The following is a 20,065-nucleotide window of genomic DNA, read 5'->3' on the forward strand; positions in this document are numbered from 1 at the left end:
TGCCCAGGTGTACCCAGGTGTACCCAGGTGTGCCCAGGTGTACTCAGGTGTACCCAGGTGTGCCCAGGTGTGCACCCAGGTGTACCTTTTGGCCGATGGCAGACACCAGGTAGCCGTGGCAGTGGCACAGGTGAGTACCCAGGTGTGCCCAGGTGAGTACCCAGGTGTGCCCAGGTGTGCCCAGGTGTACCCAGGTGAGTACCCAGGTGTACCCAGGTGTGCCCAGGTGTGCACCCAGGTGTGCCCAGGTGTACCCAGGTGTACCCAGGTGTACCCAGGTGAGTACCCAGGTGTACCCAGGTGTGCACCCAGGTGAACCCAGGTGTACCCAGGTGTGCCCAGGTGTACCTTCTGGCCGATGGCAGACACCAGGTAGCCGTGGCAGTGGCACAGGTGAGTACCCAGGTGTGCCCAGGTGTGCCCAGGTGAGTACCCAGGTGTACCCAGGTGTGCCCAGGTGTACCCAGGTGTGCCCAGGTGTACCTTCTGGCCGATGGCAGACACCAGGTAGCCGTGGCAGTGGCACAGGTGAGTACCCAGGTGTACCCAGGTGTGCCCAGGTGTGCCCAGGTGTACCTTCTGGCCGATGGCAGACACCAGGTAGCCGTGGCAGTGGCACAGGTGAGTACCCAGGTGTGCCCAGGTGTACCCAGGTGAACCCAGGTGTACCCAGGTGTGCCCAGGTGTACCTTCTGGCCGATGGCAGACACCAGGTAGCCGTGGCAGTGGCACAGGTGAGTACCCAGGTGTACCCAGGTGTGCCCAGGTGTGCCCAGGTGTGCCCAGGTGTACCTTCTGGCCGATGGCAGACACCAGGTAGCCATGGCAGTGGCCCAGGTGAGTACCCAGGTGTGCCCAGGTGTACCCAGGTGAGTACCCAGGTGTACCCAGGTGTGTCCAGGTGAGTACCCAGGTGTACCCAGGTGTGCCCAGGTGTGCCCAGGTGAGTACCCAGGTGTGCCCAGGTGTACCTTCTGGCCGATGGCAGACACCAGATAGCCGTGGCAGTGGCACAGGTGAGTACCCAGGTGTGCCCAGGTGTACCCAGGTGAGTACCCAGGTGTGCCCAGGTGTGCCCAGGTGTACCTTCTGGCCGATGGCAGACACCAGGTAGCCGTGGCAGTGGCACAGGTGAGTACCCAGGTGTGCCCAGGTGTACCTTCTGGCCGATGGCAGACACCAGGTAGCCGTGGCAGTGGCACAGGTGAGTACCCAGGTGTGCCCAGGTGTACCTTCTGGCCGATGGCAGACACCAGGTAGCCGTGGCAGTGGCACAGGGCCGTCACGGGCCCCTTCTGCTCCTTCTCGTACAGAACCTTGAACTTGTTCTTGGTCAGCGGCTGCCCCGGCTCCGGAACCACCTCGATCACGTCCAGGATCAGGATCTGCCACACAGGTGAGCGACGGCACAGGTGAGTGAGGGACGGAACAGGTGTGTCGTCAGATATCCCCATAGGTGAGTGAGGGACTGCACAGGTGAGTGAGGGACTGCACAGGTGAGTGTAGGATAGACACAAGTGAATGTGGGGCTGCACAGGTGAGTGACTGTACAGGTGAGCGACGGCACAGGTGAGTGAGGGACTGCACAGGTGAGCAACGGCACAGGTGAGTGAGGACACAGGTGAGTGAGGGACGGCACAGGTGAGTGAGGGAACAGGTGAGTGAGGACGGCACAGGTGAGTGAGGGCACAGGTGAGTGAGGGCACAGGTGAGTGAGGACGGCACAGGTGAGTGAGGACACAGGTGAGTGAGGGCACAGGTGAGCGACGGCACAGGTGAGTGAGGGAACAGGTGAGTGAGGGACGGCACAGGTGAGTGAGGGAACAGGTGAGTGAGGACGGCACAGGTGAGTGAGGGCACAGGTGAGTGAGGGACGGCACAGGTGAGCGACGGCACAGGTGAGTGAGGGACTGCACAGGTGAGTGAGGGCACAGGTGAGTGAGGGACGGCACAGGTGAGTGAGAGGCTGCACAGGTGAGTGAGGGGCTGCACAGGTGTGTCCTGCACTCCCCAGGTGTGTCCTGGCACCTCCAGGTGCCAACTTTAGAGCCCCATGAGTGTCTCAAAGGTGTCTCCAGGATCCTCAGACCAAGCGCCCCAGGTGTGCCCAGGTGTTCCCCAGGTGTGTCCAGGTGTTCCCCAGGTGTGCCCAGGTACGTACCCTGCCCCGACAGGTGACCTCCTCTCCCTGCATCAGCCAGGTGTGCCCCCAGATGTTTCCCAGGTGTGTCCAGGTGTTCCCCAGGTGTGCCCAGGTACGTACCCTGCCCCGACAGGTGACCTCCTCTCCCTGCATCAGCCAGGTGTGCCCCCAGATGTTTCCCAGGTGTGTCCAGGTGTTCCCCAGGTGTGCCCAGGTACTCCCCAGGTGTGCCCAGGTACGTACCCTGCCCCGACAGGTGACCTCCTCTCCCTGCATCAGGCAGGTGCCCACGGCCACGTAGCCCTTGAGGCCCGACACCGTCTCCTCAGAGCGCAGCGACACCGTCTTCATACAGGTGACGTGTTCCCACTCCTCCAGGGCGATCCTGCCACAGGTAACGACAGGTGAGCTCAGGTGGGAACAGGTGAGCTCAGGGGGGCACCCCAGGGGGCTCAGGTGATGCCCCAAGGACACATCACATCATACAGGTGACGTGTGTTAACTCCTATAGGGAAATCTTGGGCACAGGTGAGCTCAGGTGAGTACAGGTAAGGACAGGTGGGCACAGGTGAGCTCAGGGAGGCACCCCAGGGGGCTCAGGTGATGCCCCATTCCTTCACACAGGTGACGTGTTTCCACTCCTCCAGGGCAATCCTGCCACAGGTAAGGACAGGTGAGACCAGGTGGGCACAGGTAAGGACAGGTGGGCACAGGTGAGTTCACAGGGGCACCCCAGAGGACTCAGGTGATGCCCCAAGGACACATCACACCATACAGGTGACGTGTTCCCACTCCTCCAGGGCGATCCTGGCACAGGTGGGCATCAGGTGAGAAGACCAGGTGGGCTCACGTGGGCACAGGTAAGCTCAGGTAAGCCCAGGTGAGCCCAGGTGGGCACCCCAAGGACACCCAGTCCATACAGGTGATGGCTCTGACCTCTCCAGGACCATCCTGGGGGTCCAGGTGAGCTCAGGTGAGGTTGGGATTTTGGGGTTCCCAGGTACATTTGGGGTTTCCCAGGTACATTTGGGGTTTCCCAGGTACATTTCAGGGTTTCCCAGGTACATTTGGGGTTTCCCAGGTACATTTGGGGGTCTGGGGTCTCACCTGGTGTTGGGAATGGCCTCCCAGCTGACAGGTGAGATGAGCTGGATGCTGAAAGCCTCCTGCTGGGGGGGCACGTAACGCTCGTCTGGGGGATGGGGGGACACGGGTCAGGGACTGGGGACACTGGGAACACTGGGAATACTGGGAACACTGGGGATACTGGGGATACTGGGGATACTGGGAACACTGGGGATACTGGGGACACTGGGGATACTGGGGACACTGGGGATACTGGGAACACTGGGGATACTGGGAACACTGGGGATACTGGGGACACTGGGGATACTGGGGATACTGGGGATACTGGGATTGGGAACACTGGGAATAGTGGGGATACTGGGAATACTGGGGATACTGGGGACACTGGGATTGGGGACACTGGGGATACTGGGAACACTGGTTATACTGGGACTGGGGATACTGGGAACACTGGGGATACTGGGATTGGGAACACTGGGGATACTGGGGATACTGGGATGGGGAATACTGGAATACTGGAGAAACTGGGATGGGGGATACTGGGATGGGGGGACACAAAGATTTGGGGGGGACACAGAGGGATTTGGGGGTGTCCCCAGGTGTGTCCCAGCTGTCCCCAGGTGTGTCCCAGGTGTGTCCAGGTGTGTCCCAGGTATCCCCAGGTGTGTCCCAGGTGTGTCCCAGGTATCCCCAGGTGTGTCCCAGGTATCCCCAGGTGTGTCCCTCCCCTCACCTCTCTCGATGCTCTCGAACTCTTTCTCCTCCCCCGTCATGCGCGGGATTCTCGTGCAGGGGTGGGGGGAGCTCGTGGCCACCGCGTACACCTGGGGGGGGGGGGAGGGGGGGACACACCTGAGAGACCCCCCCCAAGACTCCCTGGGAAACCCCAGGACCCCCCAACATCACCTGAGACCCCCCAGCATCACCTGGGACTCCCCAGGACCCCCCCCAACATCACCTGGGACCCCCCAAGATCCCCCCAGCCCTTCCCAAGCGGCCACTGCCTACACCAGGTGAGTTCTGGGCATGGCCCAGGTGTGTTCTGAGTGCGTCCAGGTATGTTCTGGATATGCACAGGTGTGTTCTTGGCATGCCTAGGTGTGCCATGGCTGTGCCCAGGTGTGTTCCTGGCATGCCCAGGTGTGTTCTGAGTGTATCCTGGGTGTGCCCAGGTGTGTCCCGGGTATCCCCAGGCATGCTCAGGTGTGTTCTTGGTATGCCCAGGTGTCCCCTGGCTGTGTCCTGGGTGTGCCCAGGTGTGTCCTGGGTATCCTCAGGCATGACCAGGCATGTTCTTGGCATACCCAGGTGTGCTCAGGTGTGTCCCAGGTGTGTCCAGGTATGTTCTGAGTGTGCCCAGGTGTTTTCTTGGCATGCCCAGGTACATCTTGGGTGGGCCCAGGTGTTTCTTGGATGTGCCCAGGTGAGTTCTTGGCATGCCCAGGTGTATCCCAGGTGTGCCCAGGTGCGTTCTTGGCCTGCCCGGGTGTGCTCAGGTGTGTCCCAGGTGTGTCCAGGTATGTTCTGAGTGTGCCCAGGTGTTTTCTTGGCATGCCCAGGTACATCTTGGGTGGGCCCAGGTGTTTCTTGGATGTGCCCAGGTGAGTTCTTGGCATGCCCAGGTGTGCTCAGGTGTGTCCCAGGTGTATTCTTGGCCTGCCTGGGTGTGCTCAGGTGTGTCCCAGGTGTTTTCTTGGCATGCCCAGGTGTGCCCAGTTATGTTCTGAGTGTACCCAGGTGTTTTCTTGGCATGCCCGGGTGTGCTCAGGTGCGTCCCAGGTGTGCCCAGGTGTGCCCCCGGCCCCGCCCACCTTGGATTCCACGTGGTAGGCGACGTAGTGAGCGGTGCAGCGCAGGGGGATCTTCCTCACGGGCCAGGGAGCGTCGTAGGACAGGTAAGCGGGGAGGACACTGATCCTGAGCTCACCCTGACCCAAAATATCCCAAAATTACCCCAAAATGGCTCAGGTGTGTCACAGGACAGGTACAGACAGGTGAGGACACTGATCCTGAGCTCACCCTGACCCAAAATAATCCCAAAATGGCTCAGGTGTGTCACAGGACAGGTACAGACAGGTGAGGACACTGATCCTGAGCTCACCCTGAACCCAAAACATCCCAAAATGGCTCAGGTGTGTCACAGGACAGGTACAGACAGGTGAGGACACTGATCCTGAGCTCACCCTGAACCCAAAACATCCCAAAATGGCTCAGGTGTGTCACAGGACAGGTACAGGTGAGGACACTGATCCTGAGCTCACCCTGAACCCAAAACATCCCAAAATGGCTCAGGTGTGTCACAGGACAGGTACAGGTGAGGACACTGATCCTGAGCTCACCCTGACCCGAAAAGACCCCCAAAATTGGGTCAGGTACCCCCCAGGTGTGCCCAGGTGTGCTCACCTGGCGGTTGAAGTACAGGAAGCCCTTGGGGCAGTTCAGGTGCCCCCCCAGGTGTGCCCAGGTGCGCTCACCTGGCGGTTGAAGTACAGGAAGCCCTTGGGGCAGTTCAGACCCTCCCCAGGTGTGCCCAGGTGCGCTCACCTGGCGGTTGAAGTACAGGAAGCCCTTGGGGCAGTTCAGACCCTCCCCAGGTGTGCTCAGGTGTGCCCAGGTGTGCTCACCTGGCGGTTGAAGTACAGGAAGCCCTTGGGGCAGTTCAGACCCTCCCCAGGTGTGCTCAGGTGTGCCCAGGTGTGCTCACCTGGCGGTTGAAGTACAGGAAGCCCTTGGGGCAGTTGACGTTGTGGAAAGGTGCGAAGGATTCCACGGGGCCGTCGATGCCCATCGGGTGCAGCCTCAGAGCCCCCCGACCTGTCAGCAGCATCCAGTGAGGGGAGGGGCCGCAGATGAACACCTGGACAGGTGAGGGACAGGTGAGGGGACAGGTGAGGGACACCTGGGGGGTACCTGAAGGCAGGAATAGGGACAGGGACACCCCCAGGTATGGGGCACTCAGAGCGCCCCGAGCTGTCAGCAGCACCCAGTGAGGGGAGGGGGCTGCAGGTGAACACCTGGGACAGGTGAGGGACACCTGGGACAGGTGAGGGACACCTGGGAATGGGGCAGGGACACCCAAAAACCCCAAACAGCAGCACCCAGTGAGGGGAGGGGCTGCAGGTGAACACCTGGGACAGGTCCCTGCTCGGTTTTGGGGTCTCTCCCCAGATCCCCCCCCATAGATTTGGGGCCCCTGCCCAGTTTTGGAGATTCCCCCCCCCAGCTCTCACCCCATAGATTTGGGGTCCCTGCCCAGTTTGGGGTCCCCCTCGATAGGTTTGGGGTCCCTCCCCATAACTTTGGGGTCCCTGTCTGGTTTTGGGGTGTCCCCCAGCTCTCCCCCATAACTTTGGGGTCTCTGCCCGGTTTTGGGGTCCCTCTCAGGACCCCCCATAGATTTGGGATCCTCCCCACAGATTTAGGATCTCCCCCAGAGATTTGGCATCCCTGCCCAGTTTTGGGGCCCCTCCCCAGCTCTCTCCCCATAGATTTGGGATCCCTGTCTGTTTTTGGGGTCCCTGCCCGGTTTTGGGGTCCCTGTCTGGTTTTGGGGTCCCTGCCCGGTTTTGGGGTCTCTCCTCCATGCATTTGGGATCTCCCCCATAGATTTAGGATCCTCCTCTAGGTTTGGAATCCTCCCCATAGATTTAGGATCTCCTCCCATAGATTTGGGATCCCCCCCATAGATTCGGGGTCCCTGCCTGGTTTTGGGGTCCCTCTCAGGACCCCCCATAGATTTGGGATCCTCCCCATAGATTCAGGATCTCCTCCCATAGATTTGAGATCTCCCCCAGAGATTTGGGGTCCTTGCCCAGTTTTGGGGTCCCTCCCTAGATCCCCCCCCATAGATTTGGGTTCCCTGCCTGGTTTTGGGGTTTCCCCAGCTCTCCCCCCATAGTTTTGGGGTCCCCCCATAGTTTTAGGGTCCCCCCATAGTTTTGGGGTCCCTGCCTGGTTTGAGGCGTTCCCCAGCTCTCCCCCCACAGTTTTGGGGTCCCCCCACGTTTTTGGGGTGCCCCTCACTCACCCCCGAGTACCCGTAGATGTCGTGGAAGTGTCTGAACCGCGCCACGCGGCCCCGGGGCCCCCCCGGTTCCTCGGGGGTCCCACCCGGAGCCCCCCCGGGAGCCCCCCCGGGAGCTCCCCCCGGCCCCTCCGGCTTCTTCCTCGACGGCTTCGGTTTCTTCTCCCGAAAATTGATCCCGTGGGGCACCTGGGGGGACACGGGCACGGCCAGGGGGGGGTCCCGGGGGGAGTTTTGGGGGTGTGGGACCCCCCCCCCCCCTAAAAAATTCCTCCCGGACCCCCCCCCCCTCACCTTGCGGAATCGAACCTTGAGGTTGCTCTGGCCCAGCTGGGAGTCGTGGGCAAAGGCCTCGTACAGGAGCAGCTCCTGCTCCACGTGCACCTGGGAACCCCAAAATCCACCTGAGAACCCCAAAATCCACCTGGGAACCCCAAAATGGGATCAGGGAACCCCAAAATCCACCCCGGGAACCCCAAAATCCACCTGGGAACCCCAAAATGGGATCAGGGAACCCCAAAATCCACCTGGGAACCCCAAAATCCACCTGGGAACCCCAAACCCCTCGTACAGGAGCAGCTCCTGCTCCACGTGCACCTGGGAACCCCAAAATGGGGTCGGGGGACCCCAAAATCCACCTGGGAACCCCAAAATCCATCCCAGAAACTCTGAATTCCACCCTAAATCATCCAGAACCACCACTGCCCTTCCCAGTGCTCCCAGTGCCCTCCCAGTGCTCCCAGTGCCCTCCCAGTGCCCTTCCCAGTGCCCCCAGTGCCCTCCCAGTGCTCCCAGTGCCCTCCCAGTGCCCTCCCAGTATTCCCAGTGCCCTCCCAGTGCCACTCCCAGTATTCCCAGTGCTCCCAGTACCAGCAGGAAGGGGCGGCTGTGGGCCCGGCCCAGCCCCACAAGCAGCAGTTCCCTGACGTGGGGCAGTTCCCAGTGCTCCCAGTGCCCTCCCAGTATTCCCAGTGCCCTCCCAGTGCCCTCCCAGTGCCCTCCCAGTATTCCCAGTGCTCCCAGTGCCCTCCCAGTGCCCTCCCAGTATTCCCAGTGCTCCCAGTACCAGCAGGAAGGGGCGGCTGTGGGCCCGGCCCAGCCCCACAAGCAGCAGTTCCCTGACGTGGGGCAGTTCCCAGTGCTCCCAGTGCCCTCCCAGTGCTCCCAGTGCCCTCCCAGTGCCCTCCCAGTATTCCCAGTGCTCCCAGTACCAGCAGGAAGGGGCGGCTGTGGGCCCGGCCCAGCCCCACAAGCAGCAGTTCCCTGACGTGGGGCAGTTCCCAGTGCTCCCAGTGCTCCCAGTGCCCTCCCAGTATTCCCAGTGCCACTCCCAGTGCCATTCCCAGTGCTCCCAGTGCCCCCCCAGTATTCCCAGTGCTCCCAGTACCAGCAGGAAGGGGCGGCTGTGGGCCCGGCCCAGCCCCACAAGCAGCAGTTCCCTGACGTGGGGCAGCCCCCAGTGCCCTCCCAGTGCTCCCAGTGCCCTCCCAGTGCCCTCCCAGTATTCCCAGTGCTCCCAGTACCAGCAGGAAGGGTCGGCTGTGGGCCCGGCCCAGCCCCACAAGCAGCAGTTCCCTGACGTGGGGCAGTTCCCAGTGCTCCCAGTGCCCTCCCAGTGCTCCCAGTGCCCTCCCAGTATTCCCAGTGCCCTCCCAGTGCCACTCCCAGTATTCCCAGTGCTCCCAGTACCAGCAGGAAGGGGCGGCTGTGGGCCCGGCCCAGCCCCACAAGCAGCAGTTCCCTGACGTGGGGCAGTTCCCAGTGCTCCCAGTGCCCTCCCAGTGCTCCCAGTGCCCTCCCAGTATTCCCAGTGCCCTCCCAGTGCCACTCCCAGTATTCCCAGTGCTCCCAGTACCAGCAGGAAGGGGCGGCTGTGGGCCCGGCCCAGCCCCACAAGCAGCAGTTCCCTGACGTGGGGCAGTTCCCAGTGCTCCCAGTGCCCTCCCAGTGCTCCCAGTGCCCTCCCAGTATTCCCAGTGCCCTCCCAGTGCCCCCCCAGTATTCCCAGTGCTCCCAGTACCAGCAGGAAGGGGCGGCTGTGGGCCCGGCCCAGCCCCACAAGCAGCAGTTCCCTGACGTGGGGCAGTTCCCTCTCGCCCCTCTCGTCCTTGCGGGGCTCGGCCGGGGGCTGCCCAAAGGACGAATCCACCAGGACCCGCTGGCCCACGGGGAAATTCTTCACCAGGAACACCAGGCGCCACTCGGGGACATGGTAAATCTGCCGCGATTAATTATTAATGGTGATTAATAACGGCGATTAATAACGGTTAATAACGCGGAGTAATAACGGGCATTGATAACGGAAATAATGGGAATTAATAACAGGGATAATAGGAATTAATAACGGGGATAATGGGAATGATGGGCGCCACTCGGGGACTTGGTAAATCTGCCGGGATTAATTATTAATGGTGATTAATAACGGCGATTAATAACGGCTAATAACGCGGAGTAATAACGGGGATTGATAACGGAAATAATGGGAATTAATAACGGGGATAATGGGAATGATGGGCGCCACTCGGGGACTTGGTAAATCTGCCGGGATTAATTATTAATGGTGATTAATAACGGCGATTAATAACGGCTAATAACGCGGAGTAATAACGGGGATTGATAACGGAAATAATGGGAATTAATAACGGGGATAATGGGAATGATGGGCGCCACTCGGGGACTTGGTAAATCTGCCGGGATTAATTATTAATGGTGATTAATAACGGCGATTAATAACGGCTAATAACGCGGAGTAATAACGGGATTAATAACGGAAATAATGGGAATTAATAAAGGGGATAATGGGAATGATGGGCGCCACTCGGGACATGGTAAATCTGCGGGGATTAATTATTAATGGGGGCTAATAAATGGGATTAATAACGATTAATAATGGGGATAATGGGAATTAATTCCAGGAACACAACGGGAATTGGATTGGGAATGGGGATGGCAACACCCCCAACCCAAATGTCCCAGTGTTCCCAGTGCCCTCCCAGTGCCCCCAGTGCCCTCCCAGTGCTCCCAGTGCCCTCCCAGTGCCATTCCCAGTGTTCCCAGTGCTCCCAGTGCCCTCCCAGTGCCCTCCCAGTGCTCCCAGTGCTCCCAGTGCCATTCCCAGTGCTCCCAGTGCCATTCCCAGTGCTCCCAGTGCCATTCCCAGTGCTCCCAGTGCCATTCCCAGTTCTCCCAGCACCATTCCCAGCACTCCCAGCACCATTCCCAGTTCTCCCAGCACCATTCCCAGTGCTCCCAGTCCCCTCCCAGCTCTCCCAGCCCCATTCCCAGTTCTCCCAGTGCCATTCCCAGCACTCCCAGCACCATTCCCAGTTCTCCCAGCACTCCCAGTTCTCCCAGCACTCCCAGCCCCATTCCCAGTCCCTTCCCAGCACTCCCAGCCCCATTCCCAGTTCTCCCAGCACTCCCAGCACCATTCCCAGTTCTCCCAGCACTCCCAGTTCTCCCAGCACTCCCAGCCCCATTCCCAGTTCTCCCAGTGCTCCCAGGGCCATTCCCAGTTCTCCCAGCGCTCCCAGTGCCATTCCCAGTTCTCCCAGCACTCCCAGCCCCATTCCCAGTTCTCCCAGCACTCCCAGCCCCATTCCCAGTTCTCCCAGTGCTCCCAGGGCCATTCCCAGTTCTCCCAGCGCTCCCAGTGCCATTCCCAGTTCTCCCAGCACTCCCAGCCCCATTCCCAGTTCTCCCAGCACTCCCAGCCCCATTCCCAGTTCTCCCAGCACTCCCAGTGCCATTCCCAGTTCTCCCAGCACTCCCAGCCCCATTTCCAGTCCCTTCCCAGCACTCCCAGCCCCATTTCCAGTCCCTTCCCAGCACTCCCAGCCCCATTCCCAGTTCTCCCAGCCCCATTCCCAGTTCTCCCAGCACTCCCAACCCCATTCCCAGTCCCTTCCCAGCACTCCCAGCACCATTCCCAGTTCTCCCAGTGCCATTCCCAGCACTCTCAGTGCCATTCCCAGCACTCCCAGCCCCATTCCCAGTCCCTTCCCAGCACTCCCAGCCCCATTCCCAGTCCCTTCCCAGCACTCCCAGCCCCATTCCCAGTTCTCCCAGCACTCCCAGCCCCATTCCCAGTCCCTTCCCAGCACTCCCAGCCCCATTCCCAGTTCTCCCAGCACTCCCAGCGCCATTCCCAGCACTCCCAGTGTTCCCAGTGCTCCCAGTACCTCCATGTTGCCGTTCTCCCTGGCCAGCACGCACCAGTGCGAGGGCTCGGGGCTGTGCGGGGCCGCCTCCCGCTCGGGGGGGCCCGGGCGCCGCGGCTCCTCCTTGGGGGGGGAGCGCCCCGAGCCCCCCGAGTCCCCGTAGAGCATCTCCTCCTCATCGTCCACAGAGTCACTGCGGGAAATGGGGAATGGGGCACCTGGGGACACACCTGGATACACCTGGGGACACCTGGGAACACCTGGGTACACCTGGGATACACCTGGGACACCCCCCCCCGAGTCCCCGTAGAGCATCTCCTCCTCATCGTCCACCGAGTCACTGCGGGAAATGGGGAATAGGGCACCTGGGGACACACCTGGATACACCTGGGGACACCTGGGATACACCTGGGTACACCTGGGATACACCTGGGAACACCTGGGATACTCCTGGGACACCCCCCCCCGAGTCCCCGTAGAGCATCTCCTCCTCATCGTCCACTGAGTCACTGCGGGAAAGGGGAATGGGGCACCTGGGGACACCTGGATACACCTGGATACACCTGGGATACTCCTGGGACACCCCCCCCGAGTCCCCGTAGAGCATCTCCTCCTCATCGTCCACTGAGTCACTGCGGGAAACGGGGAATGGGGCACCTGGGGACACACCTGGATACACCTGGATACACCTGGGGACACCTGGGTACACCTGGGTACACCTGGGATACACCTGGGACACCCCCCCCCGAGTCCCCGTAGAGCATCTCCTCCTCATCGTCCACCGAGTCACTGCGGGAAACGGGGAATGGGACACCTGGGGACACCTGGATACACCTGGATACACCTGGATACACCTGGGGGCACCTGGGAACACCTGGGTCACCCCCCCCCGAGTCCCCGTAGAGCATCTCCTCCTCATCGTCCACAGAGTCACTGCGGGAAACGGGGAATGGGGCACCTGGATACACCTGGAATACTCCTGGGGACACCTGGGGGCACCTGGGGGACACCTGGGATACACCTGGGACACCCCCCCGAGTCCCCGTAGAGCATCTCCTCCTCATCGTCCACCGAGTCACTGCGGGAAACGGGGAATGGGGCACCTGGATACACCTGGGTACACCTGGGATACACCTGGGACACCCCCCCCCGAGTCCCCGTAGAGCATCTCCTCCTCATCGTCCACCGAGTCACTGCGGGAAACGGGGAATGGGACACCTGGGGACACACCTGGATACACCTGGGACACACCTGGATACACCTGGGATACACCTGGGATACACCTGGGGACACCTGGGATACACCTGGGATACACCTGAGTACACCTGGGACACCCCCCCCCCGAGTCCCCGTAGAGCATCTCCTGCTCATCGTCCACTGAGTCACTGCGGGAAACGGGATTGGGACACCTGGGGACACCTGGAATACTCCTGGGGACACCTGAGTACACCTGGGATACTCCTGAGTACACCTGGGATACACCTGGGATACTCCTGAGTACACCTGGGATACACCTGGATACACCTGGCATACACCTGGGTACACCTGAGTACACCTGGGATACACCTGAGTACACCTGGGATACTCCTGAGTACACCTGGGATACACCTGGGATACTCCTGAGTACACCTGGCATACACCTGGATACACCTGGCATACACCTGGGATACACCTGAGTACACCTGGGATACTCCTGAGTACACCTGGGATACACCTGGGATACTCCTGAGTACACCTGGGATACACCTGGAGGGCATTTAGGGCTCTGGAAACACCTGAGGACCCCCCCTGATTGACACATGGAGACAAACCCGGACACACCTGGAGACTGGGGACACCTTGGAGACACCCTGGGGACACCCGGGGACACCTGGGGACTCACCTGAGGTCCTGGATGAGCGTCTCGGCCTCGGCGTGGGGGCGGGGCGGGGGCTCCTCCCGGGGGGCGCGGCTCTCGGTGGTGAACATTCCAGAAACGTCCCGGTACAGGCACAGAGCTGTCACCCGGGATTGCTGCACGGGGACAGGTGAGGGGACATTGGGGACATTGGGGACATTGGGGACATTGGGGGACATTTGGGACATTGGGGACATTGGGGGACATTGGGGACATTGGGGGGACATTGGGGACATTGGGGACACTGAGGGGACACTGGGGACATTGGGGGACATTTGGGACATTGGGGGGACATTGGGACATTGGGGACACTGAGGGGACATTGGGGACATTGGGGACATTGGGGACACTGAGGGGACACTGAGGGGACATTGGGGGGACATTTGGGGACACTGAGGGGACATTGGGGACATTGTGGATGTTGGGGACATTGGGGACAGGTGAGGAGGTTTGGGGACACAGGTGACACTCACGTGTGACACAGGTGGCCACAGCAGGGCCAGGCAGGGATGGGGACAGGTGAGGGGGTTTGGGGACACAGGTGACACTCACGTGTGACACAGGTGGCCGCAGCAGGGCCAGGCGCGGGGCGCGGCCCCCATAGGTGTCCCCTTTGAGGGTGAAGGTGGCCAGGTGACCCTCGGCGCTGAGCAGGACCCCGAAGGGATCGGCCACGGCGCAGTGCACGATGGGAGAGCCCAGATCCACCGGGACAAAGTGCAGCTGTGTCACTGTGAGGGGACAGCAGGGACACCAATGTCACCAGTGTCACATCAGTGTCACCAGTGTCACATCAGTGTCACATCAGTGTCACAGCAGTGTCACAGTGCACGATGGGAGAGCCCAGGTCCACCGGGACAAAGTGCAGCTGTGTCACTGTGAGGGGACAGCAGGGACACCAATGTCACCAGTGTCACATCAGTGTCACCAGTGTCACATCAGTGTCACATCAGTGTCACAGCAGTGTCACAGTGCACGATGGGAGAGCCCAGGTCCACCGGGACAAAGTGCAGCTGTGTCACTGTGGGGACAGCAGGGACACCAATGTCACCAGTGTCACATCAGTGTCACCAGTGTCACATCAGTGTCACATCAGTGTCACAGCAGTGTCACATCAGTGTCACCAGTGTCACAGCAGTGTCACAGTGCACGATGGGAGAGCCCAGGTCCACCGGGACAAAGTGCAGCTGTGTCACTGTGGGGACAGCAGGGACACCGATGTCACCAATGTCACAGCAGTGTCACACCAATGTCACCATGGGGTCACACCAATGTCACACCCCGTGTCACACCCTTGTCACCCCCAGGGCCACCCTGTGTCACCGAAGGGCACAGGATGTCACCACAGTGTCACCCCGTGCCACCCCCCGTGTCACCTCACCAGCGGGTCCCCCGTGTCACTCCCCAGTGTCACCTGTGGCTGTCACCTGTGGCTGTCACCTGTCACTCCCCAGCTCAGGACATAGCCAGAGGTGTCACCCAGGTGTCACCCCCTTGATGTCACACCTGGGGACACCTGGGCTCCCATGTGACCGGCTGATGTCACCCCAGGTGTCCCTAGGTGTATCCCAGGTGTGTCCCTGATCCCAGGTGTATCCCAGGTGTGTCCCAATCCCTCTTGTGTCCCTGTCCCCAGGTGTGTCCCAGGTGTGTCCCAGGTGTCCCCAGATGTGCCCAGGTGTGTCCCAGGTGTGTCACTCACCGCCCTGCAGCAGCCTCAGCCCCAGAGGTGACACCTGCACGATGAACTGGCCCTGGCCCAGCTGTGTCCCTGTCCCCAGGTGTGCCCAGGTGTCCCCAGGTGTGCCCAGGTGTCCCCCCAGGTGTCCCCAGGTGTGTCCCAGGTGTGTCACTCACCGCCCTGCAGCAGCCTCAGCCCCAGAGGTGACACCTGCACGATGAACTGGCCCTGGCCCAGGTGTGGCCCAGGTGTGTCCCTGTCCCCAGGTGTGCCCAGGTGTGTCCCCAGGTGTCCCCAGGTGTCCCCAGGTGTGTCCCAGGTGTGTCACTCACCGCCCTGCAGCAGCCTCAGCCCCAGAGGTGACACCTGCACGATGAACTGGCCCTGTCCCCAGGTGTGTCCCCAGGTGTGCCCAGGTGTGTCCCAGGTGTCCCCAGGTGTGTCCCAGGTGTGTCCCAGGTGTGTCACTCACCGCCCTGCAGCAGCCTCAGCCCCAGAGGTGACACCTGCACGACGAACTGGCCCTGGCCCAGGTGTGTCCCCAGGTGTGTCCCTGTCCCCAGGTGTGCCCAGGTGTGCCTAGGTGTGTCCCCAGGTGTGCCCAGGTGTCCCCAGGTGTGTCCCCAGGTGTGGCCAGGTGTGTCCCAGGTGTGTCACTCACCGCCCTGCAGCAGCCTCAGCCCCAGAGGTGACACCTGCACGATGAACTGGCCCTGGCCCAGGTTCCCGGCGAACACGGTCGGGCCCTGGGTGGCGAAGCCGCTCGTGTCCAGCTCCAGGATCTCCTGTCCTGTCTGCAGGATCTGGGGACAATGGGGACAGTGGGGACATCGGGGACATCAGGGACAATGGGGACAATGGGGACAATGGGGACAGTGGGGACAGTGGGGACAATGGGGACATCAGGACATGGCACCCATGGAGCCCTAAGGACATGCTGCTGTCCCCATTGGGGACATGGGGACACCAGGTGGGAGCAAGGAGTGTCTGTGTCCCCATGTCCCTGTGATGTCCCCATGTCCCTGTGATGTCCCCATGTCCCTGTGATGTCCCCATGATGTCCCCGTGTCCCCTCACCATGGTGGAGTCCTCCCTGCTCAGGATGAGGAACCCGTGTCCCTGTGATGTCCCCATGTCCCTGTGATGTCCCTGTGATGTCCCTGTGATGTCCCCATGATGTCCCCAGTGTCCCCTCACCATGGTGGAGTCCTCCCTGCTCAGGATGAGGAACCCCTGTCCCTGTGATGTCCCCATGTCCCTGTGATGTCCCCATGATGTCCCCAGTGTCCCCTCACCATGGTGGAGTCCTCCCTGCTCAGGATGAGGAACCCGTGTCCCTGTGATGTCCCCATGTCCCCGTGATGTCCCCATGATGTCCCCGTGTCCCCTCACCATGGTGGAGTCCTCCCTGCTCAGGATGAGGAACCCGTGTCCCTGTGATGTCCCCATGTCCCTGTGATGTCCCCAATGTCCCCATGATGTCCCCAGTGTCCCCTCACCATGGTGGAGTCCTCCCTGCTCAGGATGAGGAATCCGTGTCGTTCCCCGTCCTCCTCGGAACTTTCCGGAGCCGTCGCTGCCTCGGGCTCCGCGCTGGCCCCCGGGGCCACCTCCGGCTGTGGGGACACACAGAGCCTCGGTGGGGACACGGGGACACAGGGAAGGTGACACAGGTGACACAGGTGACACAGGGACTCACCTGTTCCCGCGGGGGGGGAGCGGTCACTGTCCACATGTCGTAACAGCCGGGCAGCTCGAACGTGGTGACAACCTGGGGCCGGATACTGCGCTGGGGACAGCGACAGGGTCACAGGGGACAGCGACAGAGGGGACACAGGGGACAGCGACAGGGTCACAGGGACACAGGGTCACAGGGACACAGGGGACAGGGACAGGGTCACAGGGACACAGGGGACAGAGACAGGGTCACAGGGACACAGGGGACAGGGTCACAGGGGTCACAGGGGACAGGGACAGGGACACAGGGGTCACAGGGACACAGGGGACAGGGACAGGGACACAGGGGTCACAGGGACACAGGGGACAGGGACAGAGTCACAGGGGTCACAGGGGACACAGAGGACACAGGGGACAGGGACAGAGTCACAGGGGACAGGGGACAGGGACACAGGGGACAGGGACACAGGGGTCACAGGGACACAGGGGACAGGGTCACAGGGGTCACGGGGACACAGGGGACAGGGACAGGGACACAGGGGTCACAGGGGACACAGAGGACACAGGGGACAGGGACAGAGTCACAGGGGACAGGGGACAGGGACACAGGGGACAGGGACACAGGGGTCACAGGGACACAGGGGACAGGGACACAGGGGACAGGGACACAGGGGTCACAGGGACACAGGGGACAGGGTCACAGGGGTCACGGGGACACAGGGGACAGGGACAGGGACACAGGGGTCACAGGGACACAGGGGACAGGGACAGAGTCACAGGGGTCACGGGGACACAGGGGACAGGGACACAGGGGACACAGGGGACAGGGACAGAGTCACAGGGGACACAGGGGACAGGGACACAGGGGTCACAGGGACACAGGGGACAGCGACAGAGGGGACAGGGGTCACAGGGACACAGGGGACAGGGTCACAGGGACACAGGGGACACAAGGGACAGGGACAGGGACACAGGGGACAGGGTCACAGGGGACACAGGGGACAGGGTCACAGGGGTCACAGGGACACAGGGGACAGGGACAGGGACACAGGGGACAGGGACAGAGTCACAGGGGACACAGGGAACAGAGGGGACACAGGGGACAGGGACAGAGGGGACAGAGGGGACACAGGGGACAGGGACAACAGGGGACAGGACAGTGGTCAGCAGGGACCCCCACAGTTTTGGGGTGTCCCTATGGGGGGTACAGGCAGGTTTGTGGGGTCCCCCACAGTTTTGGGGTGTCCCTATGGGGGGTACAGGCAGGTTTGTGGGGTCCCCCACAGTTTTGGGGTGTCCCTATGGGGGGTACAGGCAGGTTTTTGGGGTCCCCCCACAGTTTTGGGGTGTCCCTGGGGGGGTACAGGTGGTCCCCAGACTTTGGGGTCACCCTGGTTTGTCCCCAGCTCTGCTCTGGCACCGGGATCGACCCCCCGGGAACCTCCCACGGGGGGGCTTGGGAGGTGCGGGGGGTTTGGGGTTCAGGGTTTTTGGGGGAATTTGTGGTTTTTGGGGTTCAGGGGGGTTTGGGGTTTTTGGGGTTCAGGGGTTTTTGGGGTACCTGCAGCACGGTCAGGGCCCCGTTCTTGCCGTACCCCGAGCACAGGGAGGGTTTGGTGTTCAGGGATGTTTTTGGGGTCCCAGGGATATTTTTGGGGTCCCAGGGATGGTTTTGGGGTCCCAGGGGTGTTTTGGGGTCCCATGGATGTTTTTGGGGTGTTTTTGGGGTCCCAGGGGTATTTTTGGGATGTTTTTGGGGTGTTTTGGGGTCCCAGGGATGTTTTTGGGGTCCCAGGGATGTTTTTGGGGTGTTTTTTGGGGTTTTTGGGGTTCAGGGGGGTTTGGGGTACCTGCAGCACGGTCAGGGCCCCGTTCTTGCCGTACCCCGAGCACAGGGAAGGTTTGGGGTTCAGGGATGTTTTGGGGGTCCCATGGATATTTTTGGGGTCCCAGGGATGTTTTTGGGGTCCCAGGGATGTTTTTGGGGTGTTTTTTGGGGTTTTTGGGGTACCTGCAGCACGGTCAGGGCCCCGTTCTTGCCGTACCCCGAGCACAGGGAGGGTTTGGGGTTCAGGGATGTTTTTGGGGTCCCGTGGATATTTTTGGGGTCCCATGGATGTTTTTGGGGTCCCAGGGGTGTTTTGGGGTCCCATGGATGTTTTTGGGGTGTTTTGGGGGTCCCAGGGATATTTTTGGGGTGTTTTTGGGGTCCCAGGGGTATTTTTGGGATGTTTTTGGGGTGTTTTGGGGTCCCAGGGATGTTTTTGGGGTGTTTTTGGGGTCCCAGGGGTATTTTTGGGATGTTTTTGGGGTGTTTTGGGGTCCCAGGGATGTTTTTGGGGTCCCAGGGATGTTTTTGGGGTGTTTTTTGGGGTTTTTGGGGTACCTGCAGCACGGTCAGGGCCCCGTTCTTGCCGTACCCCGAGCACAGGGAGGGTTTGGGGTTCAGGGATGTTTTTGGGGTCCCATGGATATTTTTGGGGTCCCATGGATGTTTTTGGGGTCCCAGGGGTGTTTTGGGGTCCCATGGATGTTTTTGGGGTGTTTTTGGGGTCCCAGGGGTATTTTTGGGATGTTTTTGGGGTGCTTTGGGGTCCCAGGGATGTTTTTGGGGTCCCAGGGATGTTTTTGGGGTGTTTTTTGGGGTTTTTGGGGTACCTGCAGCACGGTCAGGACCCCGTTCTTGCCGTACCCCGAGCACAGGGAGGGTTTGGTGTTCAGGGATGTTTTTGGGGTCCCAGGGATGTTTTTTGGGGTGTTTTGGGGTCCCAAGGATGTTTTTGGGGTCCCAGGGATGTTTTTGGGGTGTTTTGGGGTCCCAGGGGTATTTTTGGGATGTTTTTGGGGTGTTTTGGGGTCCCAGGGATGTTTTTGGGGTCCCAGGGATGTTTTTGGGGTGTTTTTTGGGGTTTTTGGGGTACCTGCAGCACGGTCAGGGCCCCGTTCTTGCCGTACCCCGAGCACAGGACGATCTCCAGGTCGGGCTCGGGGCTGTTCTGGAACTGTGGGAGACAAAAGGGTCGGGATTTGGGGTGCAGGGTTTGGGGTCAGGGTTTGGGGTCAGAGTTTGGGGTACAGGATTTGGGGTCAGGGTTTGGGGTCAGGATTTGGGGTCAGGATTTGGGGTCAGGATTTGGGGTCAGGATTTGGGGTACAGGATTTGGGGTGAAGGATTTTGGGGTGAAGGATTTTGGGGTGCAGGGTTTGGGGTACAGGATGGTTTTGGGGTCAGAGTTTGAGGTCCCTCACCTCCTCGGGTTTGGGGTGGATTTTGGGGGTTTTGGGGTCATTTTTGGGGTTTTTGGGGGGGTTTTTGGGGTGGATTTTGGGGTTTTGGGGGTGGATTTTGGGGTTTTTGGGGTGGATTTTGGGGTAATTTGGGGGGTTTTTGGGGTCT

General features: G+C 60.8%; 1 protein-coding gene across 2 annotated transcripts in view; it reads right to left on the reverse strand.

Moving 5' to 3' along the window:
- Positions 1 to 20,065, reverse strand: part of LOC106864324 (cleavage and polyadenylation specificity factor subunit 1) — a 40,533-nt gene that overhangs the window by 6,079 nt on the left and 14,389 nt on the right. For both annotated transcript variants that reach the window (XM_088180692.1, XM_088180687.1), the window contains exons 15-30: positions 19,590 to 19,670; positions 16,691 to 16,780; positions 16,491 to 16,607; positions 15,653 to 15,794; positions 13,863 to 14,041; positions 13,296 to 13,426; positions 11,435 to 11,606; positions 9,274 to 9,471; positions 7,548 to 7,637; positions 7,257 to 7,442; positions 5,934 to 6,086; positions 5,041 to 5,157; positions 3,963 to 4,053; positions 3,251 to 3,335; positions 2,387 to 2,528; positions 1,233 to 1,385 (exon numbers count right to left, since the gene is read on the reverse strand). In XM_088180692.1, the coding sequence (XP_088036818.1) occupies positions 1,233 to 1,385; positions 2,387 to 2,528; positions 3,251 to 3,335; positions 3,963 to 4,053; positions 5,041 to 5,157; positions 5,934 to 6,086; positions 7,257 to 7,442; positions 7,548 to 7,637; positions 9,274 to 9,471; positions 11,435 to 11,606; positions 13,296 to 13,426; positions 13,863 to 14,041; positions 15,653 to 15,794; positions 16,491 to 16,607; positions 16,691 to 16,780; positions 19,590 to 19,670 (2,127 nt within the window). The remainder of the gene's footprint in view (positions 1 to 1,232; positions 1,386 to 2,386; positions 2,529 to 3,250; positions 3,336 to 3,962; positions 4,054 to 5,040; positions 5,158 to 5,933; positions 6,087 to 7,256; positions 7,443 to 7,547; positions 7,638 to 9,273; positions 9,472 to 11,434; positions 11,607 to 13,295; positions 13,427 to 13,862; positions 14,042 to 15,652; positions 15,795 to 16,490; positions 16,608 to 16,690; positions 16,781 to 19,589; positions 19,671 to 20,065) is intronic.

Source organism: Sturnus vulgaris, chromosome 1 (assembly GCF_052056855.1).
Source record: "Sturnus vulgaris isolate bStuVul1 chromosome 1, bStuVul1.hap1, whole genome shotgun sequence".
In the NCBI taxonomy this organism is placed as follows: domain Eukaryota; kingdom Metazoa; phylum Chordata; class Aves; order Passeriformes; family Sturnidae; genus Sturnus; species Sturnus vulgaris.